We start from the raw sequence: 22,659 nt of genomic DNA on the forward strand, positions 1-22,659 counted from the left end.
CCTGTGTTGAAATCATTAGGTGATGGTTCGCTTACATTCAATGACAAATACAAATCCTTGATGGAATGTAAACCGCATTAACAGCCTTCGCATAAACCTCCGAAGGTGCAGCAGAATTCGAAACACACTCTTGCAAACACCATGATAAGTGAATCAAAATCTTCGCCAGATGCCTAGTATAACAATTATTTTGTGCTGCACAAATTTTTTTGTTGTTAAAAATACATAATTTCTATAATTATAGTTCCAATAAACAGAGAAGCGAATGCACTAAAAAATAATGAAAAGGAGAGAGAAAGAGAGCATGGTTAGTGTGCGAATAAAGTAACAATTAAAGCCAACACAGATTATATAATGCAGGATAAGACGTTAATGAACAAAGGAGGAGGTTTCGTGATAAACTGACCGAAGAGCTTGCAGGCTTCATGGAGAGAATCTATAGGAAACATCTTGTCACCGACAAATGAACCGATTAAATACTCGGCCGTGTACTGAGGGCAAGCGCAGGAGAGGCGCGGCGTTGAAGGCACTGCTCCCATTGGAATATTTCAGTCGGTTGTTTTTAGAGAGCGGGGTCAACTTTGGTTAAAAGGCGAGCCCGGCAACTCAATTGGCATCGCAGAGGTAAAGGCGTAGAGTGAGAGAGTGTTGCTGTGTTTTTTTATCTGTTTTTAGAGAGCGGGGTCAACTTTCTTTCTCTCTTTTTTTTTTTTCTTTTTTTCATTGTTTTGGAGAAAATTTCAACATGTTTTTTATTAAAACTTGAATGATTTTTTAAAATTAATAATTTTTTTAATGTTCTTAAATTTTTTTATGTATTTTTTATTTAAAAAATCATCCATCTCAAACAACTTTTTCGAACACTCATGGGATACTTTCTCGTTGCTGTGCCAGCGCATAGGATGCCATGACATGTCATGTTTGATATTTCTATTCTCCTTTTTTGTTTATTGATGATATTAACGACAGGATTTAATAATTAATTCTTTTAGTAGAGCTTTAACTGAATTACATAATGGATTTTTTAGAACGTTGACTTGTGATGATTCAAAGGAATATTTGGACTCTCAAGAAATGGATTTAAACCATAGTTATTAAACCCGGCCCGGCCCGGCGGGTCGACTCGGAACCCGGTTGACCCAGTGGCTGGACCGGTCCGGGTTTAATAAAAGACCGGCTGTGGCAACAGCCCGGCCAAACCCGGGCGACCCGGCGGGTCAACCCGGGACCCGGGCAACCCGGACGAGACCCGATTTTTTTTTTTTAAAATGTGGGATTTGAAACCCATTAGTATATATACACTATGTTCCCATGAAAAAAAAAATATTTTTTCAATGTGGGATAAAAAAACCTTTTTGTTTAAATACTTCAACTTAAAAAGATAACATAATATCTTTTTAATGTGGGATTTGAAGCCCTTTCATATATATACACTATGTTCCCATGAAAAAAACCATGTTTTTTCAATGTGGGATAAAAACTTTTTGGTTTAAGTACTTCAACTTAAAAGGATAACAAAGTATCTTTTCAATGTGGGATTTGAAGCCTTTTCATATATATACTCCATGTTCCCATGTAAAAAACCATGTTTTTTCAATGTGGGATTTGAAACCCTTTCATATATATACATTATGTTCATATGAAAAAAACCATGTTTTTTCAATGTGGGATAAAAAAATCTTTTGATTTAAGTACTTCAACTTAAAAAGATAACATAATATCTTTTCAATGTTGGATTTGAAACCCTTTCATATATATACTCCATGTTCCCATGTAAAAAACCATGTTTTTTCAATGTGGGATTTGAAGCCCTTTCATATATATACACTATGTTCCCATGAAAAAAACCATATTTTTTCAATGTGGGATAAAAAACCTTTTGGTTTAAATACTTCAACTTAAAAGGATAATAAATTATCTTTTCAATGTGGGATTTGAAACCCTTTCATATATACTCTATGTTCCCATGAAAAAAGTTATGTTTTTTCAATGTGGGATAAAAAAATTTTTAAAATATTCTTTTAAACTTTATAATATGTATAATCTATATTTACATGGATTTTTTTCATATGAAATATTAATTTTTTTTTTTTTTTAATTTTTCCGAGTTGACCCGAGTTGACCCGGGTTGACCTATGAAACCCGAAACCCGGCCCCTTGGCCGGGTCAACCCCCGAGTCGGGTTTAATAACTATGATTTAAACTGTTTTTTACAAGTGGCTTATCTTTAAAGAACAGAAAAAACTTGGGATATTGGCTGTAAGTTTAATGATTTAATTATATTTAGTTGCAGTGGAGTTATGATTAATTTGGATTTTTATCTCTCTTTTCCTGCAATTGCAATTTAAGATCGTCTTCCTTACTCTAAAAAGGAATGAGGAAAAAAAGAAGAAGCAAGTGTCTTTACCTTATTACGAAAGCAAGGAATTGATGGTTTATATATTTATTCATTTATTTATGGTATTTGTTGTTTTTTTAATGTATTTTTTATTTGAAAATATAATAAAATAATATTTATTTTAACAAAAAAAATATTTATATATATATTAAAGCATCAAAACCATCTAAAAATATATAAAAAAAATTACCAAGCTAAATTTATTGTATTTTTTTTGTTGTCATTTGCGCACAGTTTTGTTTCGTCGGCAGCAGTCCCTGGAATTTGCTAAATACCACTCTATCTGTATTTTAAATCAAAAAAAAAAATCTAGTAAATAACATTTTGGATGCAATGTTAACACGCTCATAAATTAATAAATAATATGGTTAAGGTAGTGTTTGAAATTATAATAACAATTATTTTTTAAAATATTTTTTATTTATAAATATATCAAAATAATATTTAGTTTTATATATATATATATATGTAATTTAATTGTCTAGAGTCTTCAGAAGCTATCGAAAAGAAAGATCATGGTAAATGTTTTTTCTCATATTGACAATGACTGGGTCATCTGCGAAAATTAAATTTATGTTTTATTATTTTCAATTACTGGCCAAAGCACTTATCCAAATTAAATTTAATAAGGTTTCAAGTTAAAAACGCTCGCTAATGGACACCGAAGTTAATAATTCTGTCTTTTGTAATTTCTTAGAACTTGCTGGTTGTTGAGTGGTCTCCTTCATTTCCAGGTGTTCATGACGCTTACCTACACGAACAAATTCTTCGTGCAGTAAATATCGTTTCACGGGTGTGTTAGCTTATAAATATAATTTAATTGATTAAATTTTAAATTTATTTATTTAAAATTATCGATTTGAATTTTATAAACTTTAAAATTACTAAAAATTTATATAATTATTATCTTTAAAACTCGTGGAATTATGAAGATGTTCATTGATAAAAATAAAAATAAAATTGTTGAGCGATGGATTCAATGGCTTCAAAAGCAATCTGTTGATGACCATATTCAACCAATTTCCTGTGTGATCTACTGTAGGAGCTACTACAGTGATCAATTTGCTTGTTATCAACTTCGTTGTCTCCTAACTTGGAACTAAGATTTCAATAAACGAATATAATTATGTATTGAAGTGATCCACATATATGATTAGCTTACGCAAAAAAAAAAAAAACACTATTTTGAATTTTTTATATAGAAAAAAAAAGGAGAAGAGGAAGAGGAAGAAGAAGATTACAGCTGTTTAATTAAGGTTTTGTCGAATTATTATTTTTTTAAAAAAAAAAAGTTTCTAATTGTGGACTTAGAAGTGGAAATGGTTGACTTTTGATCGTAAAATTTGCCTAATAAGAAAAGTGCTACGCCAATTTAATATAGAGCATCCTTAGTAAACTTGACATTTAAGACATCAGCGAACATCTATTTAATTCACACACACGTGTGTGTGTGTGAGTGTTAACTTTCATGCATGTTTCAATTTGCGCACAACCAAATGGAATAATCACAACCAGCTCAATAAATTAATTTTATTTCCAGGAAAAAGAGCACTGCTAATTAGGGATGTTTAAAAAAACTAACATATCTATAATACCTATACTTGCATGGTGTGATTCGACCTGGCATTATAATCGGATAATGAGAAAATTATAAATTATAAAAGTTCAAAAATCTAAAAAAAACATATTATAAGTCGGTAACTGATCAAAGTTTTTGAAATCCGGTCAATGTGACCCAACCCGTATAACATTTATTTTTTTATCTTTATATTTGATAACTTGTAAATTGAACATTATTTGTAATTTATTTAGAAATGTTTTGGCTCTAAAATTTTTATTAGTGGGATTCTAATTAAATTTATTTAACATGATAAAAAAAATATTTGTCTTTGTTGGAGGAGAGAGTGAGGTAATTAATAAAATTTAATAACAATACAAGGTATAAAAATTAGATCTAAGATGTCATGACACTTATAGTCATATTATAAGCCCACCTCTAAATGCAAACTTATAAAAATTAACAATATAAATCCAAGATTTAGATATCTATAATTATAACCCTATAAAAATTAGTCCAACCCCACGTTTAAATCCAAAAATATTTAAACAGATCAAATTTACAATTTATAAAATATAAAAAATTAAATAGAATACAATCATATATACAAACTCAACCCAACTGTATACACACGAGGCTTGCAGCTCAGTGGCCATGGCAGGCTTCGCCCTGCCTATGCGTCCTGAGTTCGAGTCCTCGAGTGTACCCGCACTTGAGGGTTTAGCTGCTGTGGTCAATTTGTGTGACTTGTTCCGCCCCCGTCCCGGGTTCGACCCTCTATGTGTACGCCTGTCACCCCCGCGGTGCCTTACATGCTCCTGGGCTTGCAGGATGTCCAGCGGGCTGTGGGGAATAGTCGTGGTGCGCGTAAGCTGACCCGGATACCCCACGTAAATCAAAAAAAAAAAAAAAAAAAACTCTGACGCTTTCATTCCTTTTCTCTTTCAGTAAACAAGTTCGATACCATTCCAAGCTTGTGCTTTCTAGGTAGCTTGTCAGGTAACTTGCACGCTCACCGGTGATTTCATGTGTATATCCATATACACATGATCAAGTCCTAGCTGGTAGCCATATGTAACAACCACAACCTTCTCTAGGTAAGATCAGGTTTGGATATAAGACTTATGAAATGTTAAGATGATCATGAAGCTGTACCATGGTTTTCCTAGCTAATTGGGTGTCAATAATATTGATCACATAATTAAGTGACAAATTAAAGAGATGAGATGAACAAGTGATTATAATCAGTTAATAAAATCAGTTAATATTCAACGAAACCTAGAAAAGAAAATATATATATATATATAGACTGCCGGTCAATAATTCTAAATCAAATCCATCTGAAGATACACAGTCGGCTTTTGTCAGCCAGGGCAGGCTATCTGACTCAAGCCCACAAGAACCAAAAAGTTAGATAAGTAGAATAGTTTCCTACTCCAGCGAAGCAACAAGGAATAAGCAGCAGTCAATCTCAAGTCCTCTACTCTGTACTGGAACCCAAGTAACCAAGCTGCTCAACCAACACGCTTACATCTTCCTCGTCTTCACCTTCGCTACCCAATACTGCTATTTCTTCGTCAATAATATCCTCGTTCAATAAATCTTCCCAGAAACCCTCATCAATTTCGTTACCTTTATTTCCATGTTCTTCTCCTTTCTCAATACGTTCTTCTACCAAGTTGATCAGTTGGTTTTCACTTAGTCCTTGCATGTTCATTGCCGGATTGTGAAATTCTGGAACGTCAAACTCAGAAAGATCACCAAACTCCTGATGTTCAATCTTAACAAATGTTCCTACTCCCTCGCCATGGCCGAATTCTGCAACCTCAAAATTACTACTCCCTTGATCAATCGGTCGCCTTCTCTTTTTACTAATCGCCTCTTCAAGTTCTTTCCTCATTTCCTTTTGTTGGGCTAGTTGCTGCACAAAGTTGGGATTTTGCATTGCTCTAGCCAAGAAACTCATCATCTGTTGCTGCTTATTCTCAGTCCTTTTAAGTTTTTGTTCAATAAGTTGAAGGCAAGCTTTAGTAGTCTGTTGTTGTTGTCTAAGCTTCACCAGTTCCACCATTAGTACTTGCTTGTCTCGCCTTAATCGATTCACTTCCCCATCTAGTCCAAATGTTCCAACTTCAACACAAGCCTCTAGAGCTTGCTGAGAAGTTAGTGTTTGAGGAGCTTTTCTCCTCCTAATACTCTTGAGAAGATGTTTTTTCCCTCTGAGAAACCCTTCATTGGCAAACTCCCATCTATCTGGATCAACCTTTCTAAACCCCTACACAATCCAAATCCCACCCTCTTTAATCAATTCCAAAAATAAGGCTAAGATAATCAAAAAAACGAATTGTAAGCTAGTACTATCTGAACTCTCAACAACAGTTTTCAAGAGCTACAAGGGATGAACTAAAATTTATGAGCAATTATTAGGGGTTTAGAGAGGTTGAGTTTTTAATGAACTTCCATTCCATTCATCAAACAGTCATGATTTTTTGAACAAACCAAATGTGGAAACACTACAAATGCTTAACAACCTAATAATAGCTTTGTATATTATTTTATGTATTTGATCTCAGCAGTGGCCCTTTTCAAACTATATATCAAACAAGCAAAATGTCCACATTAAATTAATAAATTGGACAAAAAAGGGACCAATTAGATCTTTTCTGAAAAGAATAATTTTTTTTTTTGAAAAAAAAAAGAGAAAGCTATGAATTTCTAGCATGTTCTTGAACAAACCAAGGAGTCACATCTAGAAAGAGAGCCCACTTAAAATTACAGGAAGATACTAATCCAGAAAAACCAATATCCATCACTCCCTTAATTGTTTTCCTACTTAAATTAAGTTGATAAATCTGAAGGTTATAAGGAAAAAGTACTTACATATGTGTTAAGCTGCCTAACAAAGCTAGAGAAATTGTTGTGCTTGAAGTATCTAGGGAGGAGACTCGTGGAAAAGGCTTGGGGATCCCAAATAATAAAGCTGTTGTTACCTCTACTCCAAGAAACAATATGGTTTGTGCTTGCATCTTCTATTATATCATAAGTTTTGGTGAGAAATGGTGGAGGAACCGAGTCACGGAGTCCCTCCATTGGTTGTGGAATAGCTGTAGATGCCATGCCTGATGATTATGTACTTGAACTAGCTCCTGTAAACTCCCCTTTGATCTCTCGGCCGCGATGATTCCTGGTTTGGAAACTGACCTCACTGAGATATAAAGACAAGATTTGAGGTAGTTTTTCTTTTTTCAGGTAGATGCGCAGACTGAGCTGGTATAAAGGCCCAGTCTTGAGAAGAATACAGTTTGGGATATGTAAACTAAATTTGAGAAAGCTATTGAAAATGGGAACTATCACTCTTGAAAGAATCAGAAAAGAGAGGAAGAGAGACTGATGAGGAGTTGGTGGGAGCTTTGTGCTAGGCAGGAATGACACAGTTGAAAAAACTCAAAGGAGGTGTAAGGAGCTGGGGAATCAGAGAGGTGTGAAATTTAGGCTATATGGATCGGTTAGTCTTTAAATAAGCTGATGAGATTATTTTTTTGGCCTTTTCCTTCTTTTCAAAGCATGAGAGCACAACAGTCAGCAGCCTGAGCGGGTGACGAAGACATAAAAGAAGCTAAAAAATGACAGTGTGAGATACTTTGCCCCCACATTACTTATTTCTCCTTTGAGAAAGGACTTCCCCTGGCACGCTTTTGTTTTGTCAATACCTAGACCTAAGGAAGTTCTATCCTGATGTATAATTTTAGTTGGAATAATATTAATTTACACAAATTCTAACTTGGTATTTGTTTTATTAAACCCGCTCTAATAATATATTAAAATAATTAAGATTAAATATAAAAAGGAGATTAGAATTTTAAATAATCTGTATATTATAAGTGTTTAGTCTCGATCTAAATACAAATAAAATATATATAGGTTAAACTGAAAGTACTATTCTACCATAATAAATAAAACTACATAAATATTATTTAACAGCATCAATATTTTAATTTTGTATTTTTTTTTAATTCATAGGAGGCAAGGAAAATTCAATACGTTTTTAATCTCTTAATGGATGGTAATATAAATCATATTTTGTGATCTTATCTAACAACTTAAGTTATTTGGTTGAGATGATTCCTTGATGTAGTATCAGAGCCTTGATGGCTAAGCGGTCACGAGTTCGAATCTCATCATCTTCATTTATTTGATAAAAATTAAGCACGAAATAATATGAATCTGTATAAGTTTCAAGTTCAAAAAACTAATCACGTGTAATTATTAAGATTTGAATATACTGATAATTAAGCTAGTCACGTGTAATAGTTTAAGTATTAATGTTTTGTATTGCAGTTTAATGTTTTTTAAAAGGTTTTTCCTTAAGAAGAAAAAGAAAAGGATAGAATTGTTATTTTTTAAAATAATTTTTAATGATTTAAATATTAAAATCTTCTTAAAACATTAAAATCAATAAAATAAAAAAAACTTCGAAAAAGATCTTTCAACCACACATTAACAAATAGCTATATAAGAATATATATTACAAGTATAATAATATTATTATTACAAGTTTTTGTAACAACAGAAGATTCTGGATCAATTAATAATGGGGATCTCTTTATATATTGACGCTGTTATTATGAGATAGGGACTCCAGGGGAATGTTCTGGAACGGTATGGAGTAATGGAGATGCATGTAATGGTGGTGTCTGAGAATGGAACCCAGTCTGGATGAAGTGTGAGTTTGCAACTAGCTTTCGTTTTCAGGACAGTTGCATACGTTGATGTTTTTTTATGTCATAAAAATTGATGAATAAAATGAAAATTGCTAAAAATACAAGGACTTATGAGACCCACCCTTGTGTCTTTTATTTACGCGTGCCAGTTTTAATAATAAAAAATAAATAATCATTTAGTATCTGTTTTAATGATAGAGTTTGAGATTAAAAAATTTATTTTTATATGATTTTAAATTTAAATTATATAATTATTAATATAATGATTATTAAAAATTTATATAATTATTAATTTTAAAATTTATAAAATTATTCGAGATATAAATGACTCAGAAGTCATACTATTCAAAATAATAATAAATAGATAAAATTGTGCACCAAATGAAACTGTTCAGTGCAAAACTGACAGTGACCTGTCGACAGGAAAAAAAATAAATAAAAATCCTGTCCCATTTTATTTTTTACGGTTAAAAAATATATTTTTATAAAAAATTAATTGTTTTATTTAAAACTATCTTAATGCTATCATGAAACATTCGAGTTTTAAAAGGGATTGAAAGTTCAGATTTGAACCTTTTGTTTAAAATTTGTTAAAAAAAAAATTGAGTTAATTTTATTTAACAAAAAATAAGTCAATAAACGTCATCATCCTTAATAAGGTAAAAAAGAACGTTCAACTAACAGGCGAGGCAAAGTATCTCTTTACGTTTATTTTTTAAAATATTTTTTTATATAATATATTAAAATAATATTTTTTTATTTTTTAAAAATTATTTTTAATATCAATACATTAAAATAATTTAAAAATATATATAAAAATTTAAATTTAAAACTTTTTTTAAATACTTTTAAAATACAAAAACAAAAAAAGCTCTTCCATGACAGAAAATCCGATTAGCGTAGGGGGCGCTGTAGCTAATTATATTTCATTTTCTTCGGAGCTTGAAGGTGTATCTTCTCTTGAGATGGAGAGAGATATTACCATTACTAAGTTATGGAATCTTTTTATTTTACCTTAAATATCTAAATAGGTTAGGGAAAAATTTAAAAGAAAGTTCAATACTTTTTTTCCTGTAAAAAGGTTCAATAATTGCAATTGAATCGTTTTTTAAAAAAAAACAAATTTAGTTTTAAATTAATTTTTATATTTTTAATATGATGATTTCAAGATAAAATTTTAAAAAATAAAAATTTTAATATATTATCGAATAAAAAATATTTTAAAAAATATCTTCCACCTACTTCCAAATAATTAATATATCTCGAATAGTGGTAGTGTAGTTTAATTGATCTAGTCATGTATTTTCTTTTAAAAAAATATTAGTTCAAGTATTATAAATTTTAAGTTTACTAGAGATTTATATAATTATTAATTTTAAAATTTTAAAAAATTAATTGAGATACTAAAAATATATATATATATATATATATATATATATATAACCGGGCCACTTTCCGTTCTTGCAGTTTCTTATCTATCAAGAGAATATTTCGGATATTTTTGGGTTTAATTGTCATTCTACAAGCACAAGGGCGATACTCTGTTTGCCCTAAATTGACAATGACAGGTGTAGGGTAGTTGGCTATCCACCGCATCATACCAAAAGCCAATCATACACAAGCAAAGAAGATATTTTAAACTCGACTATCAGCTGACAGGTGGCCCGTTTTACTAGCAAAAATATTAAACAAATGGAAGAATGGAGAAACGAGAATTAAACAAATGCAAGACTGTGGAATAAATTATTGGAGTAAAGTGGAGCAAATAATTTAATAAAAAGGCTTCAGGATGAGTGTAGAAAGTAGAAACGCGTGGAATATACCCGACACAACCAAATCTAGAGAGAGGATGACGGGGGCCGATCAGGTGCCACTTTTGAAACGAATTATTGCGCTCCGAATCAATTCCTGATTACATAATTCACCGGTGATACGCTTTAATTTTTTTTTATAAAAGTAAAAAAAATATTTAAATATGCTAGTGTTTTAATTTTTTTTAGATTTTAAATTATATAGAGATTAATCTAATATGATAGGGATGATTTTGTAAGTTCAAAAGAAACTGTGAAATATAATTTGACTCAAAAAAAATTTCAAGATAATTTTTTTTTCAATATTAATATAACATTATAATGGATTGACTTGGGTTAACCCGAGTTAACATTTCAAATTCATGACCCGGGTTATGAGATTAAGATAATTTTATAGAAAGTAAATCAAAACAAATTATAAAGTCTAATTTTCAATTAACCAGATGTTGAAGAATAAAAATGAAAAAAAATCAATAAAAAAACCTAAAAAAGTGGAACAAGTTAAATTGTCATACCCACGACCGAGATAATCTCATAGAAAGCAAATTAAAATAAAATTTAAAGTTCAATTCCTAATTAGTCAAATGTTAAAGGATAAGATAAAAAAAATAATAAAAAATAACTTGGGTCAATCTGTCAAACTCATGACCAGGGTCATAAGACGAATATGACCTTGTAGAAAAAAAAATAAAAAAACACAACATGTTTTAACCTGTCAAATATGTGACTCTCATTATAAAACTAAGATAACATCTTAGAAAATAAATCAAAATAAATTATAAATTTCAATCCTCAATTGACATGTCCAACCTAATGTTTAACGATGAAATTTGTATGAATTTTTATTAAAAAATAACACAAAAATGAGCAAAGTCAACCAAGGGTAACTTGTTAAGCATTATTCTCGGGTCATGAGGTTGAAATAATCTAATAAAAAGTAAACTAAAACAAATCATAAAACCTAATTCTCAATGAAACACAATATTAAATGATAAAACCAGTAAAAAAGTCAATTAAAAAAAATTGAGTCAATCGGGTTAACTCGCTAAACCCGTGACTTAAGTCATGAGATGAGAACAAACTAATAAAAAACAAATCAAATATTGAAGGACCTGTGACCCAGGTTATGAACATCTTAGAATAATAATAATAATAATAAACAACCTGATTTAACCAGGGTTAAAATATCAAAACTCGCGCCCTTGATCATGAGACCAAGATATCTTCATAGAAAATAAATAAAAACAAATTATAAAACTCAATTATCAACCAATCAATATTGAATGATAAATTTTTTTAAAAAAATTCAATTAAAAAAATATTAAAAAAAACTCGAGTCAACTCAAATTAACTCGTTGAGCAATAGAAATCAAACAAAATAAATTATAAAGTCTAATTCTTAATTAACTCATATTAAATAATGAAATTAAAAAAAAATAATTAAAACAACTTAATTAACTAGATTAACCTGTCAAATCTATAATTCGTGTCATTAGAAAGAAATAACCGAATAAAAAACAAATATAATATTAAAGAATAATTTTTTTAAAAAAGAAAACACTTGAACAAATAAAGTTAAAAGAGAGATTTTTTGCTTGAAACCCATGTTTTAGTTTATTGTATAATAATAATAATAATAATAATTTTATGAAAAGTGTGTTTGAGAATAAGTGTATTTTTGTTTTTAATTGTTTTTTAAAAGTGTTTTTTTATTAAAAAAAATTAAATTAACATATTTTTAATGATTTTTTATTGTTTTGATATATTTATGTTAAAAATAAAAGAAAAATTATTTTCTTATATTTTTTTAAAAATACATCACACACTACAATATCAAACTCAATCAAAGTAATATATTAAAGTGAAATTATTTAAGGGCCTGATTTTTTAATCTATCGAAATACATTCAACATCCTTATCGGAACAGTACACGTCAATACTTTTAAAGAAACAGTCAATTTAACCGAGTAACGAGAGCCAAAACAAAGGGATGATCGATTCCATACACTCTCTGTAATCACTAATCACAACCACGGCCATTTCCACGTGCAGAAAAAACCGAATGCGAGGGGGGAAAATCATGAAGGGAGAAGACAGTGTGAAGTTGATAGAGTTGCAGGCAAGCAAGCACAAGCAGCCATATAGGTTATACATAACCAAAGGGTAACATGCCTCGCATAGATATAGTTATCACAGTTAGGAAGGTTTTAAATTCTGTTTTCCAAGACGGTATTTTATTTTAAAAATATGATCATGCTAATATTTCAGTTTGATTTACACCAGCCAAAGTAGATTTCATGCAGCAGCATCAACAGCACGAGCACTGTCGTCCTTGTTAACAAAAGCTTGCACATACTCTTTCCTGCAATACAACCTTTTCTTAGACTCAAGGGAACTTCTGAATATCTCTTATTGCCTAGACATGTACACCAAGAGACGTCAAAAATATAAATGAGGAAGAAACAAACCTTGCAGGTAGATGATCATGTGGCCGATTAAAAGGAGTCCAAACTGGATCACCCACAAACAGCCTCATTGCCTGAAGAAATATGTCTTGTTAGAATATCATTTTTATGCGTTCGTTAAATATCAGGCACAGTTGCACAAATACCATATGACTCTAAAACAGGTACGCGCTATGTAAATGTAAAACTCGTTGAGCATAATAACATTCATGCCAGGAATCATGGTGAAATCAGTCAAATGAGGTCAAATATCAGTCTTCTTCACCATCTTATCTGCGTAGCATAGCAAGGAGGCCATCAGTGGACATCCATGCCTTAAACAAGAAGTCTAAAAATGGTGCCATGGTAAAAATGTATTGGAGATACATCCTAACTATACAACATGTCAATTTTTTTTTAGAGATGGGATTTGGTACCAGAATCTCAGACCTAGAATTTGATCTAAAGCCACATGCCCCCAAATGAAAAATCATTCCTTAACACATACTTTGCAAACAGGTAGTAGCTACTAAACTATAGGAGCATTGGTTATCAATATTGAGGTTAGTGCCAATCATGACACTAAAAGTTACAATTTTCACTACAAATGTTCAGAGTTGATCACTGGGGAAGGAGAACGGTTTTATGACTAAATCCTAGTTCCCAGTGAAATGGGATAGGGAAACAGAAGAATTTTTTCAATTATTCCCTTCTCCATTCTTCCACAAGCAATAAGCTCTCTTGCATATGTTTTGTTATATACCTTGATATAGTTATCTGTGTCCAACGTGAAACGGTGGTAAATTCCTGCAGGTAAGACGATCATTCCACCTTTCTTCACCCAAACACGAATCCAGTGGTCATTATGATCCCTGACATCAAAATAACCTTCACCATGTAGAGAAAGTAAGAGGGCTTCAATTGGTAGCCAAAATGAATGTTCGTGTGTGAGTGTGGGGAGGTAGAGCCAAAACCAATCTTACCACTTCCACCCAAACAGTAGCGGATCTCCTCGTCAGTGTGAAGATGTTCTTCGAAAAAACTCTTCATCTTCTCCTCATAATTAGGCAGTTTCTCTGGGCAAACTTCAATCAAGTCCTGAAGAAAAGGTCTTATTTAGTTAAACGTGTTCCTTTTGTGCATATTACTAAGTGTCATGTTTACAATATCTGACTTTTGATTGTAAAGAACTGTTTCCCGGTTGTTTCTAAAGTAATTGATAAACTGCAGGCTTCAAATATAAGGAATAACATGACATGGCAGTCATAATGATAGCAGCACATTTCTTCAAGCTTGCTGAGTTAAGATGACAAACCACATAGGAATATCCACGCTCTTCACGTATCTTCTTCAACTCTGCATCTGTTTCATGGTTGTCAGCATCAAGCTTCCAACTAAGTACACCAAGCTCTGCAAGGCAAGGCATAATTGCAAATGATATGCAAGTTACAGACTTTTAACAATTTGATAAGCCCATTCAATTTTAACTTTAAACGATTCCTACCAGCAAGTTGGTCCAAAGACACAAATTCCTTGGGCTCCCTGTGATGAGGCAGCCTCTGATCTTCATCACTATCATCCATGTACCATGCTTGAATGACTTCTTCTCTGGGATCCTGGGTGAAGAAGATGCAATATCACCACGTGTTCTTTTTAAGAAAACAAGGGGAAAATATGGGAACTCATAATTTCAGCTATCAACATTTCTCATATTGTAGGCAACCACTCATCCCCCTAACCTAACCCAAGTCACATGTCCAAATAATATAAGGTCACAAAGCATGGAAACTAAAAATCAATAGAATAACTTCATGCAGACAAAACATCCAAAAATCTGCATACAACCTATCAACCATAATAGAATGAATAAACGTCATACACAAAGCCCTTTGAATTTTTTCTTGGTGACAGTTCTGACAAAAGATAATGCATTAGTCAAAAAAAGAATAATATAGCTCCATAAGAGCTGTATGAAAACAAGCTTTTTTTGCACTCATTCTTGAAAGTAAAAATCCAAAAATAATCAAGAGAGAACCTATTTGTCAATGACAACAAGGTGCAGCAATTTGACAAGATTATAAATAGACAATTTATTTTTCTCAATTTTAATGGAGTAAAAAGCACTGGAAGAGGAGGGGGGTGAGGTTGGAACTAGGGTTGTCAGTGAGGAGAGGGACCTCATTGTGAAGACCAACCTCAATAAGACTCTGGTATTAGACCAGGCAGTGAAAGTACAAACTATCATTCTCTGAGTCTCCGTTCCATGCTAGATTAAAAAACAAGGAAGCACCCATATACACAGATAGTAAGATCATAAATAAGTTTAGACTCCAATAAAAATTTGTTACAAAATTGAGTCAAAACTTGTCTTTAATAAAGAGTCAAGATTATCGATTCTAACTTATACTACCTCCCATCATCAAAAGACTTGATTTGCCAACATAATTCTAACTAAGACTTAACTCATTTTTTCCACACATTATTGATGAAAATAACTTTTGAGTTAAAATTCAAGTTCAAAAAAAGTCGGGAACAATTGCTGGTTTAATATTGCTGCCGTGAACAGACAAGAAGACTTAGTCAATGAACAATTAAAATCAAACCATACAAGGTATACTCTGCATGTGAATTTGGTCCCAGTCAATCCAAATACTGATGGCAGGATTAGAAGAGCGTGACTCTCTCGAAACATAGCTTATGCACGGACAAGCACTTAATCCTACATAGCCAAGCTCTCATATGGGAAGGGAAACAATTTCCCGCAAATCTCTACTAACGAAAACAGGCACCACCAGAGCCGGCCAGAGCATTCGGGTAATGGCTTAAGAACTCTACTTAATAAAAAAAAAATCAAGAATAAATAAAATATATTTATCAATTATTTTTTATGAAATGAAAATTATCCTCACTTATTCAAGACGTTAGACATACATAAATAAATATATTTTAAATATTTTAAAAAGATCAATTTATAATTTTTCCCAATAACTCCCTCGATTACCCGTCTCCACCAACGCTACATTTAAGCACCCTTTCTAACTTAACGTGAATACTACTCCTTCAACCTAAATTGATCGCATCGCATCGCATCGCCCATGAACAACAAAATTCGAAGGAAAAAAAACTCTGGATTTCCACATAGCCCATCCACAAAATCTACACAATTTCGTAAATCTTTAAAAATTCTTCTTAGCTATGTACAATCTCGAAAGAAGAAGAAGAAGATGTAAGAATAGGAGGCAGCTTACCTTTTCCGGTGCAACCATGTTTCTTTTCTGTGCTCTCTTTCTCTGTCCCTCGTCTGTTTTGGCTGTTTGTTTGTTACCCGACGCTTTGAGGCCACGCTAAAACGCAAGTGATTGATTTTGATAAAAAAAAATTAATAATAAAAAAAGGGGGGGTTTGAAATGATTATTTTAAACGTGGGGTCTTATTCATGAATTGGTGAAAGACATAATTGACCTCATCTACAACGGGTGGGTTCGGCAGCTGGAATTTACGCGAGGAAGAGAAAATATCGCTGGCGACCTGGCGTTTATGATTTTATTGGTCCAGGTTAATTGAATCTGAGAACTGGCAATGTAGGGGCATTTTAGTCATTATAAATAGTGGAGGCCTTACTGGTGCCGGTGAGGCGGACTAGAAAAATGGAAAATCCCATGCCCAGCCCCGAAAGTTTTGATTTGATTTGATTTGATTTATGAAACAGATCTTCAACTCAATTAATTTTAATGCCATCATGTCTTGCGTAAGCTTATCCAGAAACTGGGCTCTTGCGTCCATTGGGTATACGCTTCATTTCTGGGAATGGGTCAATTCTGCCACGTGCCCAGGCCTTTTTTACTAAACTTGTTTTTCGACTTGGATCATTATTAGAATAGCTTTCGGTTCCTGTCCAGAGGAGGCACGAGGGAAGGGAAACCAGAACAATTTAATTCCACCATCGTAACTGAATTCAAAGGCATTGGTTAGTTTTTCTATGTTCTGCTCAGCGGATGATGAAACAGAGAAAAGTGAAGTTTTTGTGAACAGTTGCTCACTTGTTTGTGTCATCTCGTTGGCTTTGGTTTATCACTCATATCAATTGCAAGCAGCTGCAGGGATAGGGTGAGGGCAACCCGTGCTGCCATGGCGATATTACTTACAGCTATACTGGGGTTTCTTATGTCCTATAATGGGATCTTCGTAGAACTTGCAGGGTGGAGGAAGTTTGCTCCAGCTCCAATTTATTCAGAAGATGAAGACAATTTGTCCAGGAACTAAGTTTGCTACATTTCAGAATCATTTCGTTATCATTGTCTCGGGTGATTTCTTGGAACGTACCAAGGATGTTGTAGATTGTGGAGGTAATGGAAACAAAATTGAAATTATAAGATTCTGATTGTTAAAACTGACAGCATTGGAGTCTCATCGAACCAGTAAATGTCATTTTACAGCGAATCAATTTCCAGAGCTCAAACTCTCTCCTTAAAAAAGAGCACTCTAAACACTCTCCTGCCTATGACAATGACTTCTATGGCTATATTGTTCCTCTTGCTCTCCGTGCTGTACCTCGGATTCGGATGCCCCACATGGAACAAGTAACAACCGATTTGTCCTCCTAAAAATTTCTACATGTTAAAAAACCATACCTTACACTGAACTTTACCAGCATAGGCATCTCAACTGTCTGATAATTTAATATCACCAGAGGGCATATGTCGCACCATCAAATAATTGAAGCATATGCAGAGACATGTAGTAGCACAACATGGAAATTAATGCAATGTGCTTCAGCATGAAAGAAACAACACTAAATATAAGTAATTACTGACATGCAATTTGTCACCTCCTCTGTTAAATACACTAGACCTTTTCCACCGCGATAGCCACATGCTTACTTTCATGATATATATTTAACTTGTCTAAACCATCTCATAAATAGGAATACTGCATCATACATGCTAAACCGATAGGTACTCAAGCACCTCGATAAGCTTCAAGTGCCACGCCAACCTTCTCGGTCACCATACTCTTAATATACTCCTTCCTTGCTGGATGATCTTCCTGTGGGCGATTATAAGCTGTCCATACTGGCTCTCCCACGAACAACCTCATCAACTAATTATTATTGCCAAGAGAAGAATCTATCAGCCAATGCTCTGAAGTCACTACTTTATCATGCTATTGCCAAGTATATCTTAAGCTGCCTTACCTTAACATGGTCACCAGTGTCGAGAGTGAACCGATGGTAGATCCCTGCGGGCAGAATGATAAGATCACCCGCCTTGATCCAGATACGGATCCAACGATCATCTTTGTCTCGAACATCAAAATATGCACTTCCTTCTAAGCAGTAACGTATCTCTTCATCAGCATGTATGTGCTCCGTATAGAAGTTCTTAAGCTTCTCCTTGAAATCAGCAACTTTCTCTGGGCAAATATCAAGCAAGTCCTGCAAAAAGGGAGCATAGGAAGATTAATTATAAGCGTAATAACTAATCCCGAATAGAATGGAAGTCGAGTTTAGTCGGCATTGTTTGAATGTCGAATGCTGGCATAACAAAGAATGGTAGAGCTTGGCAGAGAAAGAAAAACAATAAGAAGGGCAAGCAAACAATCTTCAAATTAAGGTTCCATGAGATTACTGGTGCTAGAATCCAGTCCTTAGATAAGTGATTTCCTCATGATAGATCATATAAAATATACCCAAAAAAACCTCCCAAAATGGACTCTAAAAATTCCCCAAAAATAAATTCAATAAAAACACTTCTGAAATCATGCTTGATACCCTAAGCTCAAAGTACAGTAGGTGGTTCAAGAAGAGTGGGTTTGGGCGTAGTAGCTCAAGCCCAGCACCCAAGAAACCTAAGCTCGGCCAATTGCTTGAGTCCACATTCATGGAGAGCACGGGCTTTGGCAAGAAGCCCGAGCCCATGCAGGGTGCACGCCTGATGTGGGCATGCACCCCAGCACCCTCGTGGGCTATGGAGCATGCTCTGAGTCTAACATGCTTGGGTATCAACAACACACCTGAACCCATTTCTTACTTCTAATACACCTGAGCTCAGCGTTTTTGGGTCCAGGCAGCACTTTCAAACCCATTTCACCCCTCTTGGGCTCAAGCTGTCACCCAAGATGCTAGTGTCTTTGTGTCTAAATAGCATGCCTAAACCCATTTTCACTCCTCTTGAGCTCCAGCTGTCACGCCCGATCCTAACATGTTTAGGTACAAGCAACATGCCCTAATCCATTTTCACTCCTTGTGAGCTAGCTCATGCTATCACACTTGAGCCCAGCGTGTTTGGGTCAAGGCAGTGCGTCTGAACCCACATTCACCCCTCGTGAGCTTGAGTTGTCACGCTTGTTTGGGTGTTTGGGTTCAAGTAGCGTGCCTGAATCCACTTTCACCCCTCATAGGCATGGGCTATCATACCAGAGTCCAGCATGTTTGGGTCCAAACAGAGCATCCAAACCCACTCTCACCCCTCGTGGGCTCGAGCTGTCACTCCAAAGCCCAGCGTGTTTGGGTCTAAGCATGCGTTCGAACCCACTTTCATCTCTCGTGAACTCGGGCTCCTTGACTAAGCCCAATACTCGTTAGAGAATTTTTTTTGGACCCCATGCAGGTCTTTCAGTATTTTATATTAATTCAATACGTATCATTTTAAATAAAATACAACTCAAAATATTATAAGAGTAAAATTACACTTTAGACCATCCTCTTCACAAAATGACAAGACTTGTGAGTTATAAATACACTATGACACCTTCAGCACAAAGATTCATAATCTCTTCATTCTCTACTGTATATATATTTTTAGAGCATCTTTTTCTAAAGTATTATTGTATTTTTTTTCTCTATAAAATTATTGATTTACCATCAGAGAGTCCTCACATCTATCAAAAAAACTTTTTACAAGTACTAATTACTGATCATCTAGATTACCAAATATCACATGCTATCAAGTATCAACTCTTTGAGTTTTTTATATCAACTCACTAGAAACCTTAACCATGAATAATAGATCAGATCGTTTAAACTAAAAAATCAGCTAATTATCCAATCCATCATCCTATAACCCAAAATAACATGGCTAATTTTCCCAGTAAAGAAACCGGCTAAACTTATTGAACCTGGTTTTTTCTTTTATTGTTTACACAACATTATCAACCATTTAACAAACGTAACCAAACGGTAAGAAAATTTTGAACTGTTTTGATTCAATTGTGCAAATGTAATAAAAGAAGACAAAAGTAAGGTAAACAATTAAACAAATCAGGCATACCATGTAATTGTATCCCCTGTCTTCCCTAATCTTCTTTAATTCTTCATCGTTCTCGTAGTTCGCTGGGTTCAAGCGCCAGTATAACACTCCCAACTCTGTATTTAAATACAAACACAATCCTGAGTTAGTGTGAGAGAAAGAGAGACAAGAACCCAGAAGAAGGAAGCGGAGATAGAGAGAGAGATTTGACCAGCCAAGTAGTCAAGGGAAACGAACTCTTTTGGGTTACAGTGACGAGGGAGTCTTTGGTCTTCTCCACTAGTTTCATCCAGGAACCATGCCTGCATGTGCATATTTAAGTATAAAACATTGACTATAAGTATAATCTTCGAATTTGACATTTTTAGAAGAACTTACCTCGAGAGCCATTAATTGGGTAATTGTCTAGAATAATCTCTCTCTCTCGCTCTGTGACCTACCTTAGATTCTATGAGAAAATCGCGTAGCTTCTTGTATGAAGCTTTATAAAAAGAGAGAGATGATAAGGTGAGGGAGTTGTGTCGTGATTTGTTGATTGATTCTGGTTTTTTCCATTATTTGGTGGTTGCCATGCCTTGTGTAGAATTCCATTTCCTCTTGTTTATTTTGTGGTCGTCGTCGCCCCCCAGATTTTGTACGTTGTAACCCCCCCATAACTTCTTGTTTGGCATCTTCCATCATGATCAACCAAAGCATCCCAGCAGTTTATGTCTTTACTGACACTACTTTTTTACACATATATATGCTTTCTGGTATTTTAAACAAAAATCATATTAGAAATAGCAGAGGAAACGATTTCTCACACAATTTGTTTGCTTGTTTTGGATCCCACCCACTGGCTCCCATCGATCTAACATGGCTGCAAGCTGTCTCACCGATACGATCCTTTATAAAAAAAACATTTAAACGATTGATCGTATTATAATTGACAAGCTATAAAGAAAAGGACGACGGGAGAGGATTCGGGAATTTATATAGGTCAAAATTTAGCCAATGTACTCGTGATATTTTACTGGTAAGACTTCAATTTAATTTCTAGTGAGCGTTGAAAATATGCATGTATTTTTTAATATTATTAATATTTTTTTTGTTGAGAAACAAAAAAAACTGATATTTGCATTTAATAAAATAAATTAATAAGTATATGAATTGATAAATTATTCAATTTATTCTTGAAGATTATTTTTGTTCAAGTACAAATGATTTTAGTTTTTTTAAATGCAACATGCAAATACAGCTTATTTATTTAAAATCTAAGAGAGAGACCTTCCAAGATAAATTACAATTATCTTATTGAGGTATTATGAAATTATAAAAACAATAAAAATTTACTATTTAAAAAAATAAGCTAAAAAATTAAAAATAATAAGATCGGGTATTAATTAAAACTCAAATGAAAAATAAATGAAAATTAAAAAAAAATCTGGCCGAAGGTTAAAATTTAAAACCAACAAAAATTGTTCTATTAGAAAGATTAAAAATCTATACAGTCAAGTAGAAGAAATATACGATCAAATAGAAATATAAAAAAATCAAACATGTATAATAATACCAAGAGGAAACACGTATACGTATTCTAACATTAACATAAAGCTGGCTTGATGTTTGATTGTTCATGATGTGGGGGCGTATGCGATTCAAATGACCGATGCGAGCTTGGGAGGATTCTGCGCTCAGCCCCAAAATTTGCTTCCACTTCACCAGCTTCTAAGTTTTTATATTTTCCTCGTCTACACGTGTAGCTGACGAAGGAATCAGCCGTTTCAAGATTACCTTTACAAATGCTATGCTCGTGTCGTTGTCTTATGATAGTGTTTAAAAATTATTTTTATATTAATATATTAAAAACAAAAAAAAATAATTTTAAACAAAAATATATTAATTTAAAAAAAAAAAACACTATTTGAAATGCAACTTTCAATAGCCCCTAAACCAGCTGATCCCCTACGGCTTATATTTTTTTAAAAAATAACTAACTAACAATCTATATAAAATAAAATAAAAATTCTTCAAAAAATAAATACAAAACAAAATAATTGTTTTAAAAAATTTAAAAACTCTATCTAAAAAGAACCTACAAAACTTTTAGTCTAGGTTATGAGACCAAAATAAACCAATAAAAAAGAAATTGAAGATAACCAACAAACTAATTTTTTTATTATTAAAAACTAATGTAAAATCATAAAATTATAAAAGAAAATGAGGGAAAAAGGATTCATACACTTAAAACTCATAACTTTTGTCATTAAATCAAAAGCATGAAAATAAAAAAAACCATGAAATCCAATCCCAAACAAATCAAACGTTGAAGGATAAAATTTAGAAAAAAATTAATCACACACAAAAAAAATAAAATTAAAAGATGAGGGAGAGAATCATAATAAAAAATAACTTAAAGCGCATAAAAAAAATTAAAATAAAGGGTTAAATTGAAAAGAATAAACTTTAACAAAAGAAAAAAAATCAAAAGAACAAAGGCT

General features: G+C 33.0%; 3 protein-coding genes across 3 annotated transcripts; all 3 read right to left on the bottom strand.

Moving 5' to 3' along the window:
* Positions 1-5,217: 5,217 nt before the first annotated feature.
* On the bottom strand, positions 5,218-7,472 carry LOC133704098 (heat stress transcription factor A-6b-like). Its single transcript, XM_062128840.1, has 2 exons — positions 6,837-7,472; positions 5,218-6,231 (listed from the first exon to the last, which is right to left on the bottom strand). Exons 1-2 carry the CDS (start codon positions 7,071-7,073, stop codon positions 5,437-5,439), a joined length of 1,032 nt encoding a protein of 343 aa, XP_061984824.1. The 5' UTR covers positions 7,074-7,472; the 3' UTR covers positions 5,218-5,436.
* A 5,162-nt stretch (positions 7,473-12,634) lies between these two features.
* LOC133706035 (acireductone dioxygenase 2-like) lies at positions 12,635-16,332 on the bottom strand. Its single transcript, XM_062131546.1, has 7 exons — positions 16,181-16,332; positions 14,437-14,548; positions 14,248-14,342; positions 13,916-14,030; positions 13,696-13,820; positions 12,957-13,027; positions 12,635-12,850 (listed from the first exon to the last, which is right to left on the bottom strand). The coding sequence occupies exons 1-7, from the start codon at positions 16,196-16,198 to the stop codon at positions 12,784-12,786; spliced, it is 603 nt and encodes a 200-aa protein (XP_061987530.1). The 5' UTR covers positions 16,199-16,332; the 3' UTR covers positions 12,635-12,783.
* Positions 16,333-17,738: 1,406 nt separating this feature from the next.
* On the bottom strand, positions 17,739-20,730 carry LOC133704680 (acireductone dioxygenase 1-like). Its single transcript, XM_062129593.1, has 5 exons — positions 20,558-20,730; positions 20,391-20,481; positions 20,201-20,295; positions 18,127-18,366; positions 17,739-18,032 (listed from the first exon to the last, which is right to left on the bottom strand). Exons 1-5 carry the CDS (start codon positions 20,567-20,569, stop codon positions 17,892-17,894), a joined length of 579 nt encoding a protein of 192 aa, XP_061985577.1. The 5' UTR covers positions 20,570-20,730; the 3' UTR covers positions 17,739-17,891.
* Positions 20,731-22,659: the final 1,929 nt, after the last annotated feature.

This window comes from Populus nigra, chromosome 10 (genome assembly GCF_951802175.1).
Source record: "Populus nigra chromosome 10, ddPopNigr1.1, whole genome shotgun sequence".
NCBI lineage: Eukaryota > Viridiplantae > Streptophyta > Magnoliopsida > Malpighiales > Salicaceae > Populus > Populus nigra.

Bases quoted from the DNA above. Each gene is read 5' to 3' on its own strand.
- LOC133704098 (XM_062128840.1), bottom strand. From the start codon at position 7,073: ATGGCATCTACAGCTATTCCACAACCAATGGAGGGACTCCGTGACTCG. The intron at 6,232-6,836 runs GTAAGTACTTTT...TGGATTGTGTAG, and splicing joins TTAGGCAGCTTAACACATAT to GGGTTTAGAAAGGTTGATCC.
- LOC133706035 (XM_062131546.1), bottom strand. The intron at 14,343-14,436 runs GTAGGAATCGTT...CTTGCCTTGCAG, and splicing joins GTCTTTGGACCAACTTGCTG to AGCTTGGTGTACTTAGTTGG. The intron at 12,851-12,956 runs GTTTGTTTCTTC...GTTGTATTGCAG, and splicing joins CATGATCATCTACCTGCAAG to GAAAGAGTATGTGCAAGCTT.
- LOC133704680 (XM_062129593.1), bottom strand. The intron at 20,296-20,390 runs GTCAAATCTCTC...ATTTAAATACAG, and splicing joins TTCCCTTGACTACTTGGCTG to AGTTGGGAGTGTTATACTGG. The intron at 18,033-18,126 runs GTAAGGCAGCTT...AATAATAATTAG, and splicing joins ACACTGGTGACCATGTTAAG to TTGATGAGGTTGTTCGTGGG.